This window comes from Eucyclogobius newberryi, unplaced genomic scaffold (assembly GCF_026437365.1).
Source record: "Eucyclogobius newberryi isolate DKJ021-1_F unplaced genomic scaffold, fEucNew1.0.hap1 SCAF_1, whole genome shotgun sequence".
In the NCBI taxonomy this organism is placed as follows: Eukaryota; Metazoa; Chordata; class Actinopteri; order Gobiiformes; family Gobiidae; genus Eucyclogobius; species Eucyclogobius newberryi.
Genome location: NW_027315723.1, coordinates 10,218,790 through 10,242,975, shown reverse-complemented (window position 1 = coordinate 10,242,975; position 24,186 = coordinate 10,218,790). Strand labels below are relative to the sequence as shown.

At 37.3% G+C, this 24,186-nt stretch overlaps 1 protein-coding gene across 1 annotated transcript in view; it reads right to left on the bottom strand.

Moving 5' to 3' along the window:
- LOC140378291 (E3 ubiquitin-protein ligase Midline-1-like) overlaps nucleotides 1–24,186 on the bottom strand; it is a 45,993-nt gene that overhangs the window by 15,015 nt on the left and 6,792 nt on the right. Inside the window, exons 2-3 of the mRNA XM_072464099.1 lie at nucleotides 13,622–14,413; nucleotides 2,237–2,332 (exon numbers count right to left, since the gene is read on the bottom strand). Of these exons, the coding sequence (XP_072320200.1) occupies nucleotides 2,237–2,332; nucleotides 13,622–14,341 (816 nt within the window). The 5' untranslated portion in view covers nucleotides 14,342–14,413. The remainder of the gene's footprint in view (nucleotides 1–2,236; nucleotides 2,333–13,621; nucleotides 14,414–24,186) is intronic.

Genomic DNA, 24,186 nt, shown 5'->3' with positions numbered 1-24,186 from the left:
GTGATTAGAGTTTGAAAATGGTAAAGGTTATATTTAAAGCATAAAACAATAAACCTGTTCTTACACTACTTTGTCTGAGACGAGAAGAGTCTGAGTCCACTTTTTGGCAGTGTTTAATAATGCTAACAGTAGGAGTTGTTGTTGTTACCCTTCTTAAAAGCTAACCCTTACCCTATTATTATATTGTTACACAGGTTATTCAATAGATTCTCACGTGGTAAAAGAAAGGTGAATAAATCAAATAAATCAAGTGTTGGGTCTTCTTTTACAAATCTGTTGCTATTGTGATATGGGTAACTGACAGAAAACTCTTAAATGTAGAAAATGTTTAAGATAAATTGACAAATCATCATTTTTTTACACATTCTCGCGACAACAAGAGCTTCCATTCCCACCCGATACTACTATCTAATGCTAACCTAATAGTAATGTGACAGTAGTGCTAGTCTAGTTCTGGGGTAAATGCTAAAATACTCCTAAAAGAATAAAGTTAAGACTACAGTTCATGTATGGTTCTCTTATACATTTTTTCAAAATCAATGCCAAAAATAATATGCATAAATTCGAATGTCTTGCAAAGTATGTGATGTGAAAAAGAAACACGTCATGCTCAGCAAGTTGAACATCCACCCAGAGATATAGAAGTTGGCCTTTTCAGAATGATTAGAGCAGAATAAAACTTACAAAAACACTGACTATTGAGTAGTCGTGAGTCAAATTTGACCCGTCCTACTTTTACAAACACAAGAACTGATGACATGCATGTAGAATATGATCTAATCCCTGTGAATCCCAGCAGCAACAAATAAGATCATCAGACACAAAAAACACGCAACAGCCCTGAGGGATGTAAAAATGAGTCAACAAACTTTTAAGAGTCAATTTGCGTCACTGTTATGGTTAATCATTTTGACAATAGTAGACTATAAGATAAAATCGAGCAAAACATTATGACCTGAGTCATAATGTTCACACTCGGTGACTCAGGTGAGTCACCTGAGTGTTATGGAGCCTCACATGGATCACCTGCCACTTCAAACATTAGGGATTAATTGTTCTTGATTACTTAAAGGATTGTCATGGAAATAGCGTGATTTTGCAAGGTGAAGTTATCTAGTGCAATTCTATCCTTTGAACTGGGTCACCGCTCAATGTTTAATATCTTAGGAAATGTCTAGAGAAAGTCTCACTATGAACGAGATCTCATTTAAAATGAGCTTTTGAGATTGTGTAAGTGTATATATATATCTTTTTCTATTTTGATTAATTTAATTTATTATTAGTATTATATTTTTGAATGGATTATTTATATTTTTAAGTCATCTTCATTTATTTTTATTTTTATAAAATCACAAAACAAGAGAGGGAACATACAATAATGACAATCAAGACATCCAAACATAGTCCTAAAAGTTTAGGTCTGTCAAATTTGTCAATTTTCAAATGTATTTTAATATTTCTCTGTGTGTGTGTTTTCAGTATTGCATGATGCACATGTACATATCTATGCACACAGAAACTAATCTTAACCATTATAGTTTGCTTCATATCTGCAGATGTTTGTCTCTGCGTCTGTACCTTTTGACCCTATGGCAGTGTTTTATTTAAAGCTGCTCAGTAAATGTTGAACTGCAGGCGTATACATCTGGGGTCTGAAGACACGCACATGCCACTACACAACAATATTATACTCACAACAAGAGAAAAAGCACAATATATTCTTGAATAGACTGTATGTGGTAAATGTGGTTAAAAACTTCTAACTTAAAAGACCGAAAATAAAATTAAAATCAATATAAAATCAATTATAAGGGTTATATTTCTGCAAGCATTCGGTAAAATATAAAAATATATTATACCCTACATGTCCCAGACCATAAGAAGATTAAGATATCATGCGTAATGCTTGTTGAACCACCATAAGGATAAAGATTATGACCGACTCATATCCATATCCTAAATATATAAACATTTATATTCAATTTATAAAACATAAACCTTCATTACACACACAGACACACACATTGCACAGCATCATGATCTGGTGGCATATCAGTACTAACGATTGCTACATGCTAAATGCAAGTGCCAAGCGTGAGTCATGCTACTTAGCAGACGGGTCACTGAGTTTTAGTGACTAAGGGGGAAAAAATAAATAACAAAATGCAAAATGAAACGCACAATTTAGCTCAGAATTTGCAAACGCATAACTTAGAACAGGAACACTTCCATTTACCTCGACATGTTGACAAGTTTGGATGAGTTTCCCCATGAGCGTCTCCAGCTCGTTGTTGCGTTTAATCAGATTGCTCAAGTTGGAGTCCAGGGCTTGCTGTAGAGAAAGATACAAAAATATATATAAGAGGAGGATTAACTTAAGACACAATACAAAACCCTCCAATTTACAGAATACTGACAAAGCATTGAGATAGAACCATTGTGAAAAAAAATCTCTCGTCTGGAAAAGCTCATGAAGTTGACATCTGGATTGGCGTTTACCTCTCGCGGGTTGTAGCCCTCGTTGCCCCGGTGCTGCCTCCTCATGCTGCCACTATCCCGTTTGAGACTTCCACTGCTGGCTCCTACTCTATCCAACTCTGGGACAGCCACTGCACTGAGCGCCCAGCCATGCAAGCACCCATCCAAGCGACAAATTAGGCATCAAAAGCTTCTTCTCCCCCCCTTACGAGAGAGACTGGAGCGCTCCGAGCTAACGAACCGGCAAACAGGTGACAGTGATGTTCCCTAGCTCCTCCTCCTTTCCTTACTTTACTTTCCTCCTCCCTTACTCACTCACTAACTCACTCGCTCGCCCACCCCCTTTGGCATTTCAACTCAAGCTGTCTTCTTCTGTATTACGGTCAACTGAAGCATGCATTACTGCGGGTTTTCATAAGAGGAATTCAAAACCTGGATTGTCTGAGATTATTCCAACATTGAGCCCTTTGGAGCGGAAATTCTAGGACATTCCGTTGTGCAACAAATTTATTGAATTAAATATTTTGGGTACGACAACACAAATATTTCAATACTGCAAAATATTACTGCTGGATTCTTGTTTACATTGTAGCGCTAGGGGCTTAATGTTTGGCCTTAATACGGCGGTGACACACAAAAGCAGAAAAAGTCAGCGTGGAAAAAACAGGAATGTGACGCAGCCGGTCGTATTATCGTCAACGGAGATACAAATAGAGCTTTATGGAGGATCGGCTACAACATCACATGCTTAAAATGATATGGATTCTTAATTGAGAAAATGCCTGCAAAAGAAAATGTCATGGGAAAACTGAAAACGTTTCAAATATCTTGGGAAAAGGTCTATGTCATCTTGCCTGGCTTGTTTATCAAACCATATCTTTATTGCACTATACTGCCACAGTTTAAAAAATAGGATTTCCTGTGAAGTTAATCTGCGTCCCCAAAGCTCACGTTAAGCTTTGAGCAGCTCTGATTTGATGAGACTCCAGATAGACAGTAAGCTAGCTTTACTCCAGGGTGATGTGGGGGTATATTTCATCATCCAAGGTCCAAAATGCAAACAAATATGAGCCTGATTTGATGGAGAAAAAAAAAGACGAACTGCACTTATATGTATACATGTATACATGTATATATATATATATATATATATATATATATATATATATATATATATATATATATATATATATATATATATATATATATATATATATATAGTGTGTATGTATTTGTATTTGTTTATTAGAAAATCTAGAGCCTAGAAACTCAATAAAAACAAGAGCAAAGTTGTCTCTTTGGTCTGTGGTATAGATAAAAGTCACTGTCACAATGTAAAATGTAAAAGTCACAATGTCAATTTTCACCAGCAGAATATACTTTAAACTTTTTCAATGTTGTGGTAAAATTCTGTAAACAATGATCCCCAAGTTTCATCTCAAAAAGAATGGATAAAATGAACTCAAATGTTGCTATTTTTGCACAGCACATTCACAGTTATATGATATTATATGATATATATAAGACAGGAAAAAGGCACTTTACACCAGAGATGCATGTTTGTTCTCCAGTGAAAATCCATTATTTTTTAAACTTCAACCAGCTCCAAGGCTTTTCACACGATCGTTTTAGACAGATATCTTTTCTGGGACAATGTTTGTATGAAAGTGATTTCCCATATCACGTCTCCCCACAACAAACTCAGAAGCACTAAAATTGCAATGCAAAAAAAATGGTGTAGTATGGAATATTTCCTCTACCTGCTTGTCCCCGTGGAGGGTTTTGCCTTGCCTGAAATGTTCCACAGTATGGCATTTAACTGACATTTCCTCAGATGTTTTTTATTGGCAAAAAAATTGCCATTTTGTATTCATTCATTCATTCATTTTCTACCGCTTTTTCCATTAGGGGTTGCGGGTGACTGGAGCCTATCCCAGTGACTTTGGGCCTTAGGCGGGGTACACCCAGGACAGTGGCCAACTCGTCGCAGTGCCAACACGCCATTTTGTATTATTATAATTCATTTAATGTTTCACATCTTTATTCTAACAGGCACAACACAAAGAACAATAACCAACAAACAAACTATATCATCTCCATGGAGACAAATCGGGCCTAGGTGTCGTACCACAAGAAAAGTTACATAGTGCACCTTTAAAGACACAAGAGAAATCATGTATTAACAATTTCCTCATTTTGTTTGAATCATATATCTCACAACTACAGCCTAGACTTTAACTAACTTAAATATTGCTTAGTTAAGGTGTAAATGCTTATCGCTCTGAGCACAGACTCTGAAAGCTCAAACGTATAAAGTTCAGAGTTTGTGGACCGGAGATTTCCATCTCAAGGTGTCTTTTTAAAAATCACAGACTGAACGTCGAAATTATTGCACATACATAACATGTTTGTATGTGCGCATGCAGTATAGATAAGACCCTGGTGACCACAATAAATGTAATTTCAGGTACTATACACTAAATCATCAAAATCTGCTTTAAGGCTGATCCAAAGTGTAGTACATTTTCCCTCTAAGAGCTTTTTAATCTAGTTCAGTGTGTTGATAGTAGACAACGCATGGGTTCTGTCATGTCACATTATTACAGGAGTTTACTGCCCGTGTACAAAGATCTAAAGCCATGAATAAACTGGTGTGTTCAGAAGTCTGATTTTTGTAAGCAAGAAGTAGCCTCAGGCAGTAATCGTTTCAAATCAGACTAAGAGTGGAAAGAAAGTGCAATTTAAAACATGAGCGCAAAGTTGTCACAATAAATTACATTAAAAGCTCTCATGAATAAACACAAGAATGTTTGACGCTAACAGTTTGACTCATTGGTCTTATTCCTACAGAGAGAGAAGTGCTTCTCAAAATGAACGATTGGGTTCGCCCGAGCGTACTGTGTTATATTGTACTTATTACAGTGGTTAATCCCTGGCCTCGACACAATGGGGGTCACTGTGGGGTTAATGGGGATTTGACCCAGCTTTTGGTCCAGACTGGAGCCAATACCAGCTGCTCTACTGTAGGGCCTCTGCTGCCAACAGGTGGTCATAGGAAGGATTTATGTTTACAGCTCAATACTATGATGTATCACTATATGTGAAATAGTTGGTGCAGTGGTGTTTGGTGGTTCAATAGAAAGGGCAGTATGGTATGAAAAGAAGAGCAGCGAGGACATTCAACTCATGATGCTTAGGCCGGTCTCATGGAGTCCGGCATGGGTGCTAGATCTCAGACCACTCGGTCACCAGGCAGCAAGGGAACATATTTTGCACACTGCACAGTGCAAGACAAGATTTGTGTTTGGATAAAGTATATTTTTAGCTCTGCTCTACAGAAAAGAAATACACGCAAGATACTAGTCAAGTAGCAGTGAATGGGTAAATATTGAGTGATTTTTTAAAGAGACTTATCTTGACAAAATATGAGCATTAGTTGAAAGTTTGTAGTACTTCTTATACCCTCCTTTAATGCAGCTTTATGGATACTTGATGTTTGTTGTTGTAACGCCATATTTTCTGTTATAAAATATATATTTTTTACAACAAGTACAAGGAAGGCATCATTTAGGGTTGAAGTATTTTAATTTGATAGTTTTACATGTGCTGTGATGTCACCTGTCACACTGCAGCACATTTGTGACAATTTTGCCATTTTAAAACAATCATCAATGTCCCAATACATCTATAGTGTTAGTTTATTATGGAACTGTCCCATCCTAAAGTCCCATTTGAAATACTGCTGTAGCACTGCAGGACATCAAACTTCATTCAAAGTTTTTTCAGAAAAGTTGGATTTTATGAACTAAGAATAAGAATATATAATTGTTTCGTAATTCCTAAACTCAGAGTTTGTCCTGGAGCTTAAATGACACAAAACCACAAATCCAGTAGGGTTTTTCATATCACCACAGGACAGACCTTTTATTACTGCATTAAACCTCTTATATCTTTTTAGAATTAAAGTAGATCAAACCATGTCATTTTATTAAAGACAATATATTATATTTATGCTGACACTTTTATGAGATGCCTCTGACACAAGTAACTCATTCTAGTAATTTTGAAGGAATGTGTGCAACTAAATAATAAGGAATAAGGTTTGGTTGTCCCCATAAAGTAATCCCCATGAGAGCTGATTGGCTATGCCATGGTGATGCAGACCGCTCCACTTCCCCATCTGAAAAAAACGTTGTGCAGTTGTGCTGGGTTTGTGAGTACATGGGGACTCGAATAGTTCACTGTGTAAAGTATTTAAAAACAATTGCAACTCTTTTGAACACCAGAGGATATATTTTTGAGTACATTTCAACATCACCATATAGGGACACTATTTTCTACTGGAGGGTGTGCCCAAGTCTCCCCTGTATGAGAATGAGGGATCCAAACCCCACATGTGGCCCTTCTGAAGCCTGCTCCTTGTGAACTGCACCAGCAGCTTGTATTGGCTGGTCTGGTGGAGGAGTGCCAGGGTCAGCAGATGAGAAGTTCAACTCTCACAGAAGGCTCTTGACCACTTTAAAACAGAAAAATCAGTTTGCACTTTTCAGTCTACGTTCTTATTGATGACTGCGCCAGTCAAGTGCAGCAGGTGAGGGAGGGGCAGGTGTGTGAGAGTAGGCACAGATAGGGGAGGGGCTGCACACCTGACTGATCTGAGCTGATGCGGTCATGAGCTCTCACATTGGACGAGACACTTACTACTGTCTTATTGTACATACAAGCCTTATTTTGAATATGTTTGCCATGCCACCTGCTGTAGAACACTCTGTTACCCTCAGTGAATCAATAATAGTACATTTTTCAATAAAAAGCTAATGTCTTCTTTGAGGTTTGAACCTGGAAACTACGGCTCCTCAAGCAACTGTTCTACCACTACACCAGTCAATACAGGCTCATGGCATATTTCAAAAAGGGGAGATGGCTTCAGAAGGGCCCGAGATGGAATGGGTGGATCCCTCATTATCATACAGGGAGCCCAGGGCAGTGGAGGACACACCTACTAACTGGACCACAAGCTCTCTGGTTAGGAGCAAAGTGACCCCATTGGCTGCTGGACACCACATGACATGGATTTGCAGTCATGTGGCCTAGTGGCAAAAATACTATACTGCTTCAGAACAAAAAATAAAATATATGTGCAGACATTGTTGAATAAATACTGGCAAAAAGTGTATTTCATTCACCCAAAATACATATCAGAGATTCACTTTAATGTTGAGGTTAACTTGGCTTTGACCACTTGCCAATTGTAATGTAAGAGTAGTATAGCAGTCCTGTTTTTCTTATATATACTGTATGTGGAGTAGAGTATAAAAGAAGAAGTACGTAGATGTATTTTTAGTTGCATAAAGAGAACATGCAAGGTGTAATGAAGCAGTCATTCATGCTTTGGACAGCCATCTGCTCCTGTGTCTGCACTATTTATGTTGGTAAAGCTCTAACTCATGTAGCGCACGCTATGAATTTCAAAACTAAATAGTTACTCTGGAAGTCCCCCAAAATCGTAAGACTTATTATAACTTTAACTATGCTCTATGCACCTGCACAAACTATGAAAATACCAGTGGGAGGAGGTCAGACCTCGGGGCTGTTCAGTCAAATTCAGTGTTTTTAAGCAGAATATTATAGATATTAAGGCAACACACTACGGACAAAATTGTTTAGTTTGCTCTTTTCGCATAAAAGTTTTAAAGTGGAAACAATAACATTGTCCAATCTGCACCAAGATGTTTTATTATTTAATTGAATCCATTTCCATCCAAAGATTAATATGAGACACTGTAACTGCAAAAGCCATTTTCTCAAGATGATTTTTTTCTCCCACAGAGACCTAAAAATCACCCCTTAAAATAGAGTTACACACACCACAAACTTTACAATCTTGTACTTAAAAAGTTTGACAGAATTTGTTGATATCAAAGCATTTCTTCCCTATATGTAAACTACAAAAGAAGTTCCAAATCAATATATCTACATTTAAAATTCCTTACAGTATTACTGCATTGAAATTCTACTATAATCAAAGTCAATTTGACCCAAAAGCTCACATTATAAAAATAAGGTGTACATGAACCTTCTTACATCTTTACCAGCATTGATCGGATTGATAAATTAAGAAACAAATGACAAGCATTTTAAGGGTGATATCAATGATACATCAAATATTTACTCTTAAATTTAGGTATACACATCACCAGTACAAAATTATTATCATACTTTTACTCTACCCTACTGCACTGAAGTCACATTAAAAAAAAAAATAATAATGATAAATGCAACTTTCCTAGCTAGATTTAAAACATTTTTCTTATATTGCAAGGTCTTTCTTTGTTGTTGGTTATGCTGTAATTAGCCTTTTTGATAACTGCCGGGTGCACTGACCTGTGTGGCATTCTCTTTTTGGATGATTGGAGGAGAAAAGAATAGAATGCAAATTAGCTGATGCACTGACCTGTTACTTTTTGGTCTAATTATTGCTATTTGCGAGTTAGCGTACGATTTTCCTATGAGCCGTTATGGAGACAGATGGATGGAAGATGCATCATTTCAAGTACTGTACTTAAGTAAATCTAAATGTTATTATACTTTATTCTCCCTATAAAAGTTCAAAATACATATTACTTTTGCGTGTCTTTTGTCCCATTTAAATCCTTGTACTGTAAATCTTACTCAATGTTTCCCCGTAACAGGTTGTGGGCACAATATTGCTGATTAGCCAGTTTGTTGTAATGGCTTTAGTGGTCATTAGCTTTGAGTTGACTTACTTTTGCTTTGGTTTCAGAGATTTTAAATGTACAAAATTTTGGCTAATTGAATTGAATTCCTGGAAAGTACCCATTCTAACCGAATATCTTGCCTTTCTAATCTAATCTTTTAGATCAGTGGTTCTCAAACTTTTTACACCAAGTACCACTAAAGAAAGAATTGGCTTTCCGAGTACCACCAGATCTAAATAGGGTCTTCAACACAACTAATATGCATCTTGCTTTTCGAAGTAACGAACCAACTCTATATTAATATATCAATAATACTTCAGTACTTAATATCTTGAATTGGATTATTTGACTAGCTGTATCTGTACTTTGACTTTTATTTTATTGTTTATCATCATTTTTCAAAAAAAATTCGAGCTAAAGTGTGCAGAAATACATATTATACACTACAGAATAGAATATAGAGCATACAGTGTAGAAGTAGCCTAATGAAAGTAGTGCTAATTGTCATGATAACACTGTATTAGAAATGCAGTACAATAAACTGCACTCATAACATTTACACTGGTACACTCACAATGTGAAGATTTTTATAACTTACGTAGTCCAACTATGCCTCTCTCCATAAAGCACGTGTTATTGAAATCCAATATAGCAGGCAACAGAACATATTAATTTCTCCAGAGGCCCGTTGACTTCTATTTGCGGTGATTACGTGTGTTATGTAAGTGAAAGAAGTGGCATTTCTCTGAGGAAACATTATAGAGCACGTCACACTGAGGCCTGTGTACTCAGCCCTGCTAAATGTGTTTTTCACCATAGCATTTCATTTAGCCACGGTTAGCACGGCTCAATAAACACCTCTCCTGTAGGTGAGAAAGATCCCCTGGTACATGACACGGCGGAAAAGTGAATGTATTAAATAGAATCAAATGTGGGGAGTTGCTGGTATAGTGTAAAATAAGGTGTTTGTGGGATTATTGGGAATTCTGACAGTTAATGTAAATCTAGACCAGAAAAAGTGTGGCTTTCTCTCCTTATATTTTGGCATTTTTCTGTTGGATACATGGCTTTTTTAAAACATGTTTTTAAGTTTTCTTATATATTGCCTAAATTGCATGTATTGACAATTTTCTGTACTTTAGGGTGATTAAGTATTCCCCTTCTAACCTGAAAAAAGGGCTTCTTTAGTCGATTAATCAGTCAATGGTCTTTTAGTCTGCCAAAATTTGTGTTGTTGTATTGTTTTATTTAGGTTATTAGGATTTATATGGGAAAACAGTAGAGAGGAGAAGGTATTTTGTGCGTTAGCTGAAGAGAGTGACTTTAATCTTTAACTTCAAACTGCCTTTGAATATATATATTAATGTACTGTTTCCTTGTACCTTGTAGTTTTCTGTATAAATAGTTGCGCATGAATTTGTGCAGTTGTGTTCTTGTGAATGTTGTTTGTGTCAGAGAAATGATCCTTGCTTGGTTATTCGTTGAAGGAAGGTAGCGGAAGTGTGGGGGGCGGCACTAAATTACATTCAGACATTTTTGTACCATCGTGCATGACCTGTCTCCTTGCAAGTAAAACCTGCCTCTGCTTCAGTGCCTCTGTCATCCTTTATATTTAAAAAAAAATTATCGAACAGTCAGATACATGGTTAGATTAGAGAGATACTTACTAGTTTTTAGCGCTTTTGCCATGCCTCTTTTTAGTCGAATAATTGATCACTAGGGCATGTCTTTAGATGGAGTGCCTTATAGAGGTAGCTTTAAGTTCCAAGGTAGGTAAGTGCTTTACAAATTGTACCAAAAAGTATAAGAAAAGCAAATCACTTTTATTGTTTTTGGCTAACTAACAGGGCAGTCAACAGATATATTGGAGCAGTTTGTGCCAAAATAGAGTATTGATAATTTGGGCAGTTAAGGAAAGTTAGGACTTTAGTCGACAAAAGAAGTTCTTGGCCGACTAAAGACATGCCCTGCTGATTGATTAGTCGATTAAAAAGTGAGCGCAACACCATCAAAAGCTCTCAAAATGATTAAATATCAGAGACAAACTGCACTCACAACACTACAAATGCACTATTTATACAGGAAAGTACTAGAAAACTACTGTATTTATATCTAAAAGGCAAATTAACTCAGATAATACACTTCACGCCGTCTTCTTTTGCTGTCCTTATAATACTGTTAATCTAAATAAAATAATCATTTGACTAATACAAATTTTGGTCGAACAAGCTGCCATTGAAATGACTGTGGGCCGACAGCCCTAATGCACGTTTCCATCAGAGTTTACATTTGTTTACATTAGCAACAAGAACCAATATGGCGTTTTTGGCGTTTATCGCATTTTTGGTGGCATCTTTGTCACGTGTCTGGCAAAAAAAACATGTATTTTACTATGTGATGGCAGATCAATCTATAACTATACGTTGCTAATTCGGCTTAATTCACCAAATCTGGCAATTCGGTACAGATCAAAGTCTATGAAATCTTCTCACAGACATATGTATAGTGCCAAATGCCCCTTTAAAAACCCATCCAAAACAGCCATGCCCAATTAGCCCCGGCCTCCACCCACCAGGCAGTTGGCACTCGTAAACGTACAGCCATACCCTGCCGATAACACATCCCATATTCTCTGTGTGCGTGTCGGAAACCCTCGCAGCACCACGATTATGCTAATGACTTAATTATTCAGCAGAGATAATTAGCCTATGATAAAATCCTACTGATAATGGAGTTAGATACCTGTTTAAGGATCGTTTCAGGAGTGCAAAATAGAATACAATTACACTTTCATTATTTGTCTTCCAGAGGGAATGTGAAATCTAATATGTGATTAAAGTACACTTAGCAAAAAATCTACTTAAGAAACTAGATACAAATTGGTTCTTGGCTTTGCAGTCACATTGCATTTTCAGAAGTAAAGCCATGGAAATTGTATGTCACAGCTATAAGACTACTACGTTTTTACAGAAAAGACAGTGAGCTTGTGCTTTTAAATCGATTTATGTGAACTTTCTTACTTTAGTGTGAATCTATGGCACTTATCAATTGTTGCACTTTATATGATTATAACTGTTGTGAATTGTTTTTAATGTATTTGAATGGTCCTGACATGTGCTGCTGACATCTTTGTGCTGACCCATTTCCCCCTTGAAAAAGAGATCTCGGATTTGTCTTCCTGGTTAAAAAGGTAAAAAAAAAAAAATCAACTATCAAGTGGGTTTTATCACATACAGTAGGTTTTGATTTGCATAAAGCACTGTTTTGGATTAGGGTTATTGGAAGCACACCACATACTTGTTGCCTGTTGGTTTGAATTTGGAGAAAGCTCAAGTAATTTAGTCAAAATCCTGTTTGTGAGAAATACAATTTATTGTAAAACCCTCCATGTACATTATTTTTACTGATATTAACTATTAAAATCATGTTATCTTAATACAATTGTAAAAAATAAATGAAGTATTCTAGCTAATGTGATTTACATGTCAGCAGGCTAATTCACTCATGTCAATGTAATAAACACCCAAAAATCATTGGTTTTAACTTTGGTAATTTTATTGAACCGTTAATTATGGAAACCGTGTTTTAGATAACCATTTGTAATCGTATCTCATAAAATTACTTTCTCTCATTTTTATTAATAGATGAACAATTATTGTAATTGCCAATAAACAATATTAATAAATATTAGAATTTTTATGAGACGATGGATAAATCATTCCCCAGATTAAAACCCAAATGAATGCAGAAGTACATTTGTAGCTTACTTAATGTGAGGCTTTACTCAGTCCTACAACTAGTCCTTTAATTTTAAGAAATCCACTTCTCTCATCAATCTGGAGTTTGTCTTTCTTCTGGCTCTGATCATTTGTACATCCCGGAGTACAAAAAATAATCCACAATCTCTGAAAATCCAATAAAGTTTGATAATCACTGCCAACACTGTTAGTTTCAATATTAATTCGTTGCCACCATCACTGCCAATGTTGAGTTTGGTGATGCATGCTGGGATAATGTGATGACAAGTGCAGGCGCTCAGTGTTTCTCAAACAGCTCCTTCTAACAGTATGTGGACTTCTCTGCCGTCCGTTTGCATAACTTATAGTATCTTTTGTACAAATTGTTCTTCTTTATTTGGGAAAGTTATTGGTTAGAACTAGGGCAATGGTGTAGTCCTGTTTAAGGCCTGGTTTAGATTTGGTAGTGCGAGAAAAGCCAAATCTTTTCTTAGGTGGTACTTTGAGAGCCAGTGCTTTACACCAAAGGGCACATTCAGCAGGTGAGCATTAACCATCTTGTCGTAAAGCATCTAGTCCCTAGTTTTAACACACTTGTGGCCCCAAATGAGGTCCCACACCAAGTTGCCTACACCACCATAATGTGTATCAAGGCTGTCAATAACGCTGACTCACCATTTGACTCACCTTTAGTTTCTCGTAGCGATCGCTGAGTGCTCCCACCTGATGGTCGCGGTGCCTGCCCACCAGCTTGCACAGTGAGCAGATGAGCTGGTCGTCGGTCACACAGTACATGTTCACCTTCTCCTCCTCGTGCTCCAGACACTGTAACCCCCGAAGGTGTGAATCTGGCAAGGGCTCGATCAGCCTGTGCCCAGTGAACGGCTTCTTATTCGGGTGCGTCGCTCTCAGACACTCCTCGCAGTACGACACCTCGCACGTCACGCACGTCTTCACCGCGTCTTGGGGCGGGTCTTGCTCGCAGAACTGGCATTGCACCGGTTCCGGGGGAGTGCCTGGGCTTGACATGGCCGCGCTGACTGGTACCAGCGCCAAACGGTTGCTCCCTTCTTCCGTGGGGGAGTTGGGCCCGCTGTGGGGAGCTTGCAAGGCAAGCGGCAGCCCGGCCGACGAAGACGCCCTCTGCACTCTATCGATAATATTCTGTAGAGTCACGTTCCTTTTCAGTCCTTCAAGCCCTCTTTCCGGACTTAGGGAGATGACATACCTGCAGGTGGGGCACTGGAATGCGCTGATCTGATGCACGGATTCGTTTGTAGCGCAGTGGGAGACTAAGATTCGGTGGGCGCAGCCAAAGCAGAGGCTATGGGCGCAAGGGAGCAAGAGTGGGTCTTCGAAGAGCTCCAAGCAGATAGGGCAGGTCAGTTCGGACTCCAGCGCGTCCATGCTGAATCAGAACAAGAGGCCGGGTGGAGCCAGGCGCACAGTCAGCGAAAACCAAGAGAGCTTCACAGCTACCTGCGGGAAAGAACATAAAGATTTGGAATTAGACGCTTACATATACTCAAACACCAAGATTGTATGTCCTACCTATTTTTTGAGTCAATAATAACCTGCTAGTTTAACTTGAACCATTTGCGTCAATTTGCCAATTTATTATTTCAATAAACAATGCATGAAACTATTGAGTCTTTCCTGGTTGAAATGTTTTCTGGAAAAGGTTTAAAGAATTTCTCAATCGAACAAAGAGACTTGTGGATGCAAAGGGGGAAGTGTGAAGACAAATTCAGTGTTGAAATTTGTAATAAAATAAGATATTATAAAAGCTAAGTGAAGGCTTAAACCACTGCTCACAAAGGATGTTTTAAATAGCCCTCAGCCAAGCGAACACACAAGAAAGTACTGAGAATAGTTCATTTCAGTGTGGGAAAGATAAACGCAAAACCAACAAAAGAAGCTGTTTGAAATATGAAAAATGTCCCTTTCTGAACCGCAAAGCAGATAACCCACTATTATTAATTAAAAAAAAGTTTGGGTTTGTTAAATAAGAGTATTAAAATTGTGCAGAATAAAATGTGGTGAACAATGATAGAAAAAAAGGGTAAGCTACATTCCAATACAGTATATTCTATGTAGCACCACTTTATGATTTGATTTTTTACAATTTGAAGAAAATCTATTTAAATTAAACTGAAAAAGGTGTCACAAAAATAAATTATAATTATTATTATAATATGGCCTTAATATGACACATTATTTTGCACTTACATTGAAATTATAGGATATGTTTAAATAGGGCATCACAGGTTAACAATAAGGGACCCCAATTGTATCTACATGTCATAAGTTTAAAACTAAAAGAGAGTATTTTATTTCTGACATAAAATTGAAATGTGCAAAGTGCTCTTTTTCTTGCTTTTTTTTTACATCAAACTAAATTAATGCAATTTTCTCCCCTTTTTTTGAGAAGTGACGGCAAGAAAAGGTAGCACTTATCTTACTTTGAAGTATTTTAAAAGAAATTTCAAAGCAAAACAGGGAATATGTTAGACCTAAATCAATCGAATATTTGATTATGCATCTAAACATATTTTGATGTTCAAGTAAAAATATATAGCAGATGTTTAATTGGAAATTCCTCCTTATCTCAACTGTCCCATTCTATTTCCATTGACATTTATTTTCACCAGATGTCACTGTTTGCTGAGCTGTAGGCCCTTGGTGCAATAACCCTCACTCTCTCTCTCCCTATTCATTCGCTCTCGCTCGCTCGCCCTTATGCATGAATTCCCATCATCCTCTGCTTAAATCGTTTCACCAGATAAACCTCTCGACGAGCCCGCTGCAGCTCAAGGACTTTGATATTTGGAGACAGATCAAATTAATTTACGCAGAGGAAAAATGAGCAAAGAAAAATAAACTACTTCAGTGGGGACAGACTGAATATTTTAAATGTTCATTTCAGAGCAAAGCATATTTGACATCCTAACTTTAAAATAAATGAAGGGTCTTGTGCCAAACCAAATGTTGGCTGGGAATGATAGGCATTGAAAGAATGTGAAATATAGAAAGCATGTTCTAATCTAAAACAAAATCGCTTAATAACCTATATAGATCACTCATTCTGCCACATTTATCATAAAGGTCTGGGGGAACACTTCAAACCAGATGATCTTATAGCATTTAAAACTGCACAGATAATGTTTAAAAAAGATAATAGTGAATTTCTATCAAGAGAACTGGGACTATAAGTTATATTTTAAGATGAGAAAAATACGCACAGTGAGAAATAATATATGTAATCCATCTGTGGAGTATATTAAACAAAGTCAAGACATAATCCTTTATTTTTTAATTCTAAGGAGGAAATATTTGAAAGAAAATTGGAAAGATGACAATATTACACTGTTGGTGTCGACAAACATTCCGGTGTTGAGTTGTTGCAGTTCTGCATATTTTTGACCATTTTAATGAAAAGTGTTTTGTTTACATTGATGATTATTTTGTAACGCCTTAGACTTACAGAAGGGGGAGGATACATTTTCAAACATCTTCTTACTCTTTTTGAGCATCATGAACTAAATTATCTATTTCAACTTTTACATTTTAACGCAATTGTGTATGTATGTATGTATGTTTCCAATTATTTTTTATTGCTTTTATTTTACTGTTGCTAAAATAAATAAATAATTTATAGGAATAACCACATAAAGTCAACATTATAATCCACCATGTGCGTGGGTAATCAGTGATAAAATGGATAACTTACTGATGGATAACTTATAATTACAGACAAAAACAGCAAGACTTGAACCACTATATACATAATTAGATTGCATTGATAAAGTTAGTCATTTGAATCATGCGAAATACAAAAATATTTGATATAAAATGAACAATTCCTTGGAACAATTATGATCCTCTGTCACTGTGCACTTTATCAACAGAAATATAGCTCTCAAAACAAATAAATGTACATTCCACGCGCCGCCTATACAAACCTATGTGTCAGTAACAAATTTGCAACCCAAAAACTTTTGCCACTTCGCATTGCAATCTACCAGACTAACAAAAAAATAACAGAGACAAGCATTCACACATTTTTGGAGACATTCTGCACACAGTCTGACAGTGATGCCGCCGTGACAGCCGGGCACCATCTTGACAGGATCCTTCAGGCAATAAAAAGTGAAGAAAAGAAATGTGGAGGTTGGTGACACTGACGATTATGCAAAAGACATAAAAAATAGAGCCGTACGAGAGGGAGAGAAAGACAAACAGATGTGTGGAGGGGGTGAGAGAGGGCGAGAGAGGGTGAAGTGGCAGGAAGGCATCCATAGGGGACACTGTTGAACCACGTACGGAGGAGGGGAGGACGCCAGATGAAACATACCACTAAATGTATTATCATAGACACAACACAAATGTTATTCGTCTTCAGGAATTGGATTGTGCAGTGGTGGAGTGGTTAGCCCCAGTTGAATCTCAAAGCCATAAGAGCCATAAGCCATTGGAATCTTGAAATTCTCTGGCAGATGCTTCAGTGATTTTGTCTTTTTTTCTTCTCTTATATTCCTTATTCTTCTAAATTGTTGTTTTCTTTTTTTATATTTTGTGTTCTGTCGTGTCCAAAATAATGGTAATTGATCAACCAAAAGGTCCTTGTCAGTGAAAAGTGAAGTCTGAGCCGCTGTAAACTGTTTGAAATGAACTACGCTACTTTTGTTTTTCACATTGTCTCGGCCCCCATGTCATGGCTGTGTGGTGCTGTGCCAGCCCATAGGCACAGAATGGCTGCCACATCCCAGGCAGTGTGCCCCAGGGTGACTGTAGTTATATCGTTACCTGTCTACTATGATTGATACTTAAAGGTGACTTATTACTGTCTTCAAAAGAGACAAACACCACACAAGCATAACATGGGGCTGTGACAATGTGAAAAACAAAAGTAGTTCATTTCAAACGGTTTACAGCGGTTCAGACTTATTAGATGAGTTGATAAGTTACCATGATGAGTTTATTAGTGTTTTTTACAACTTTCAGAGACCTAAGATGAGTTTTGCCATCACAATGCTAACAATAACAAACATGTTTATTGCTCACCAGCGTTACTTCCTGGTTTGCTGAAGATAAAAATGTTGTGTTAATGTGGTCCGTGGGAACGTAAAGAAACATTTTTTTTCTGAATTAAAAATTGCACAGGAACATTCGCACGAACCGGGAAAAGAACTCGAGATCTCGGGTCAAAAGCTGCTGCTCAACTTCCACAGCTGACGTCACTATCTGTGCACACACTATCTGTGTATAGACTTGGGCTAGAAATGTTTTCTTTATTACATGACAAAAAACAGATACATCCCTTTTAAAAGTTCTTCATTTGATGGTCTTGTTATTAATTATAAATTTCCACTGTTTATTTTTGAAAGACAAACATGTTGACAACCTTTCAAATGCAAAATTGCAAAAACATCCACAAGCAAAAACTAATCCAATCACATTTGATCCTACTTCCTCTTTATATTTTGTCCCACATTCATAACAACGTGTCGCCCCCGGCTCCTGAATATTTCATCAACTTTGTGTCCAAGGAGGTTGTGGCTTTCTCCATCTACTTACAGTTTAAGCTGCTGAAAGTTTCATGACGGACCCCTTTTTACGAACCGTTTTCTAAATCCAAACGACAAAAGCAATAGAGAAAAATGTAGTGTTGGCAAATGGGAAAAGGGTGTTCCCTGCCTTTTCAGACGACGGGTACTCTATTCTTGAATAATTGTACTTTTACTGATTTTGAGCACTTCACCTTGTGTGCAGTATTTAATCAAAATAAAAAGAATAATAAAAATAACTAAAAATGATAATGATAAAAGATATTTTGGACATTTTGCTAGCTCTGGGGTGATAACTAATCCCTCAACGAAGGAAAAAAAAGAAAGAAAGAAATGTTGACTTAAATAAATTATAGCCCTTTTTAAACCATTTGATTATTCTATGTTGCAAAAACAAATAATTCAGACTCTCTAAATTATGTAAATTTAACATACTTCATATTAAAGTGGAAAAGGGTGACATAATATCATAATTTAAGGTTTAACATTACCTCATTTTCTCTGAGGTACCTAACACAATGATGTAACTGCTGTATGAAAAGAGCATATTTAGCAGACTCAAATGTGGCACGCTTGAAGCTGACATGAGCCGCTGTGGCACTCGCCGGAGCAGAGCTGAGAAGTAGGTCATCTTCTGTGACCCGGGCCTGGAATCAGCCCATACTGCTGTGCACATGCGGATGTGATGTGTCGCTCTCATTTAACACTCATGAGGCAGCGACATAACAACTAACGTGTAAGCGACAAATGAGGGGGAAAGAATTCAGAAGGTGTAACGCAATTGGGAATGTATCAGGAGCAATCAAAAGGAAGGACTTGTGTTATGACGGATGAAGAATGGGAACATATACGTAAAGCATACATTCTCACGTTTGAAAGAATTCTGTTAGAAATATTACGCCACGTCAAAGTACACATTCTTCGCTATCTGTGTTTTGGAATTGCCCTAAGATTACAGAAGCACCTCAACACTGACATTCCATTTAACTTTAGCACTATGTATCCAGAACATAAAACACCACCAATGGAAATGAGAGATGGATACCAGTGGAATGTACTTTTGACTGCAGCAAAAGTAATAACAAGGAAATGGATGACAGGGACATAGCTGAGTGTCAATGACTGGACTGAAATAACTGAATATGTACTTTTACATTGAATTTGAAGAAGAAGAAGAATTTCCCAGACACAGGTAGAGATGGGACCCATATCTAGGGTTAGAAAATATACCTGATTTACTTTTTTATTTTCATTAAATATTTATTTTTTGAATTATTAATCTATTTACTTTTTATTTTCACTTTCTGGTCTTGTTCTGTTTGTTTTTTTTAAATATTAATGCAATATGGATTGGAAGAACAGGAAGAAAAAAAAGTATTTCCAGTCTAGTAACTTAGGAGATTTAACATTTTCATAACATTTAAGTACATAAAATCCCCCAAAAAGTATCTAAATGTAAAGGTATATACAATCTTCTTTGCAAAATTGTACTTGAGATGCCCTCCATGACTCCCACTACATTTTTTGCCATCCCCCACCATTTCCATGTAAAATGTGACATTACTCTGCTTTAGTAGTAGTAGTAGTATTTATTTTTATTTATGTTTATTTTAACTAATACCACCGTATGTGTAGCAGCAAAGTACTAGATACTTTTTTACTTTCACTTATCTTTTTTTTAATTTATGCTTGTAATACATTTGTCAGGTATTTGTTTTACCTCCAATCCCTTCAAGAATTTGAAAAGCCATATTAGGCCACAAAGTCAGAGAAAAATCATAATCTGCTTTCATTTGAGCGCTAGCATGGATTAGCCTTTGACTCCTGAATCCATCGAACACAAGTTTCCTTTTCAGGGACGCAATTCACATGCCAAGGTCAAACAATAGCGATGAGATTCTTGGACAAGATACATACCAAGATAAATCTGTGGATTATTGTAGTCTATGTAGAGCGAGAAGAAAAATATCACTCTTTCAGCTATAAGGGAGTGTGTGTGATGAATCCAACCATAGAAATGTATTTTAGGAAGTTCCAAATGTGCTTCCATCCCAACCATGAAAGACTGTGACAGACTTCTGGACAATACAAATATGGATTAATGAACAACAACATAGACTAAACCGCCGAGTTACACTTATTAACCTGCTGACGTCACCGTGCATTAAGGCTGAATCTGCTAGGCTGAAAAAGTGATCATAATAAGACAACTGTATTCAGATATTAAAGACGATTGCAACATGAAATTCCAATGCAAATTCAAACTTTTAACACCGGTTTTAAGGCGCAACCATGTATCAGGACACTCATGGTATCGTTAGGTGCTAGGTAATACCCAACCCTAATCGATATGTTATTGCTTTGCCCATGTTCCACGGTATGACATTAAACTCAATTATAGGTGTTTTATTGCTACAAAATACTTACATGTCCCTGTCAAAACTATTACTGTGAGTTGCATCTCCACAGATTGGACCTGTAACTTGGCCTGATGCACTTGTCTATTTACGTTACGTTGCATGGTCAAAAAATAAAAGTTCAACAAAGCATATACTGCTAAATGGAGGATTATCTTTCAGTCGGCAACACAGTATTTCAACCAAACTGATGCAGTGAGTGGCCTCTCATTTCTGAAACAACCACGTAGAAAGGCATTTTGGATGAGAGTCAAAACGTCATTTTTCTAAAAGCGTGTCCTGATGACTACAACTGGAGCTTTTTCTAAAATTAATCACTCCTGGACGAAAGAGAGATTTAACCGAAAATGTCAGTATGTTTGGCAGACCTTCCACTAGAAAGGTTACATAGTGCCTTTAAGCTTGTGCATTTTAACTGTAAATGTGTACATAGTAAGCCTATTTTTATTTTTATCCTACAGAATATTTAAATTGTGAGATGCCATTTTTTGACTTTATATAGGTTATTTTATCATCACCAAAGCAAGTTCCTATGTTTGTGAATTCTGTTCATTGGCAATGGCAATAAACCTTTTCTGCTTCTGATTCTTACACTGACATCTGTAATAAGCAGAACTCATTGTCATCACTATGGGCACATAAACAAACATGTTCTACATTTGAGTGTGCAGTGTTGTTTCTTTGTGTTTGTAGCAATGACTATGCGCAGATGCCACATGCAATGCTAACCGCTAATTCTACTGACACGCGGCTCCCCTCCAAAACGTTTCATTATCCAATCCAAATGCACAGATGATTGAGCACTCCAGGGGGAATGTCCATATTTAATCGCTCTCATCTCACTACTGAACCAGTGAGCTAGCACATATCTGGAACAGAGCTGGCTAATTGTGGTAATATGTGACGGTAATAGTGCAATTTAGAGGGTAATGATTCAACAAAAGTTATCAATCTTTTTTGGCATTATAGTCTTATGATGAACTAAATGGAAAAATACTACTTTCACAAACTTGTATAAAGAAATATTGAATGATTTGAATGAGCTCCAAATGTCCAGATCTGTCACGCCTGCCAAACATCCACATAGATCAGGCCCAAACTATGACCTGGGGGCCAAATGCAGCCCTCAGACCAATTTTTGTTGGCCCTCAGGCTTCCTGCTAAGTTGGTCCAAACATCAAAAAGTAGTGCTTTTAATTGTGTTTTTTTTTTTTTTTTTTTTATGTTATACCAACTTAATATTAATGTTCCAAGTCTCACTAAAAGTGTGGATTGAAACAATGTCAAATGCTAAATTTCGAATGATTCAATTTGTCATTTGACAAATTCAACATTGTCGGGTTGTTTGTGGCCCCCTGCTCAAAATGCGGCCCTCTTTGAAAAAAGTTTGTACACCCCTGACATAGATGCCTTAACCAACAAGATAAAAAGTAAACGTAAGAGCTGTGGCATAACCTCTTAACTGCTGGGCCACTTACTGTAAATACATTTATCACTCTGTGGCGTAGATTGCTTTTGTGTGGATCTTGAAATTCCCATTGGTTTAAAATTAAGCTAATTTAATTCTAAAAGGTGCAACCATACAATCCCAGTCTCCGTTTCAAATTTCATAGAACATCCTACATTTTTGTAAAACTTGCAGGGACACTCACTCCTGGACCAGGGAAGTGGAGTTTCTATGTTCTCCCTGTGTGGTTGGGTGCTCATCATAAGACATTGCAAATCATTTTCGCAGCAGGCTAATTTGTAAAAACTACATGAATAAAGCATAGACAAAGGGTTAATTCCCTGTGAACACATTTTTTATTAAAGGCTCATTTATGTTCTACGTGGGCGACGCATACGGATACGCATAGAAGCTTCTGTCCATCCTCTGCCTAGTTCTGTCCATCATTTGGGGCGTATGCTCACGGGATGTAAGAAGCAACGGAGCTGACCACTGGGGACAGAAGTCTCAAAAAGCACATTAGGAGGGAGAGCGTTTAGAAAGAAGCTGTTTTATGGAATATTGAATCCCTGTCCATGTTAAAGAGGCCGACACAGTCTCTATATTTGAGAACAGGCTTAAAATACTTTTCTTTGAATTACTGGTAGCGTATGGTCAGGCCAGTTGGGAACAGTTATGCTTAGCTACGCTGCTCTAGGCGCAACTATGCTGGGGGAAGTGTGGCACTTTGCGTCCTCCTACTCTATAAACAATATTTCATATTTGTGGAGCCTGTTCATTGCTGTTCACATGTTTTTTCTCTTCCTTCCATCCTCTCTCACTGCTGATGCTGCTCCACTGGCGACTGCACTATATCACGACTACAACCTGTAGACCTGAATACTCCTCAACTGTCTGGAGGAACTGTCTTATCTGCAAATGGAAGCGATATTAGTTGTGATCCATCTGAAGCCGTCCGTGGGGGTAGGATCTTCTTCCTGCGGATTCTACTTTTTCCCAAAAGGTTTTTTTGTAGCTTTTCCTTGCGGAGAAGGAGGGTCTAAGGACACGTGCTGTTGGGACATGTTATCCATTTGCTAAATTCCTGTGAACATTGTCTAATCTGCTCGTCCATTGAGGCAACTACAGTTGGGATTTTGGGCATTACAAAAATACATTTAATTCAAAGTGACAACAGCGCAACAATGTAAGCTCAGCTTTTCTTTTCTTTTTTTAAAGTGACTAGAACAAGCTGCAAAACAAAAAAAAACACTGCTCTTACCTTGTTTTCAACAACAGTGATCCAAAAACTGCCATGGGGACCTCCATATTTATGTTCTCTTGTTTCACTTTTTCTTCCTTTTTGGTCAATTATCTGACTGACTTTGAGCATGCTCTGGTGGTTGTTTGCCAGAACACTGTTTGGACATATAAATGAAGCAGTAACTATGCTTGGTGCGCACAAAGCACGTACAAAAAATTGAGCATAAATGAGCCTTTAGACTGATTCAGGCTCTGTAACTACTTCATTAATACTTTAACTCCTAACGCTAAACCCTTAATTATCCAATTACAAAGTCTGAATCACTCATAATAACCTATTTATGCATTAAGTCTTGGTTCATGCTTCATATGCATAATTTCAGATGTACTTATTCTATAGTGGTACCAGCAGTACTCCTGCCATGATCCTGGCTCCAGATCTATAGAGACCACCGGAAGGGACCGAAATGTACTGTAGGTTTGGCAAGGTCCGCTAGCCTATATAAGGGTATGACGCTAATGCGACCTACCACATGCTAAAGGTCTTTTTATTTATATTCAACCAAGGGATAAATGAGC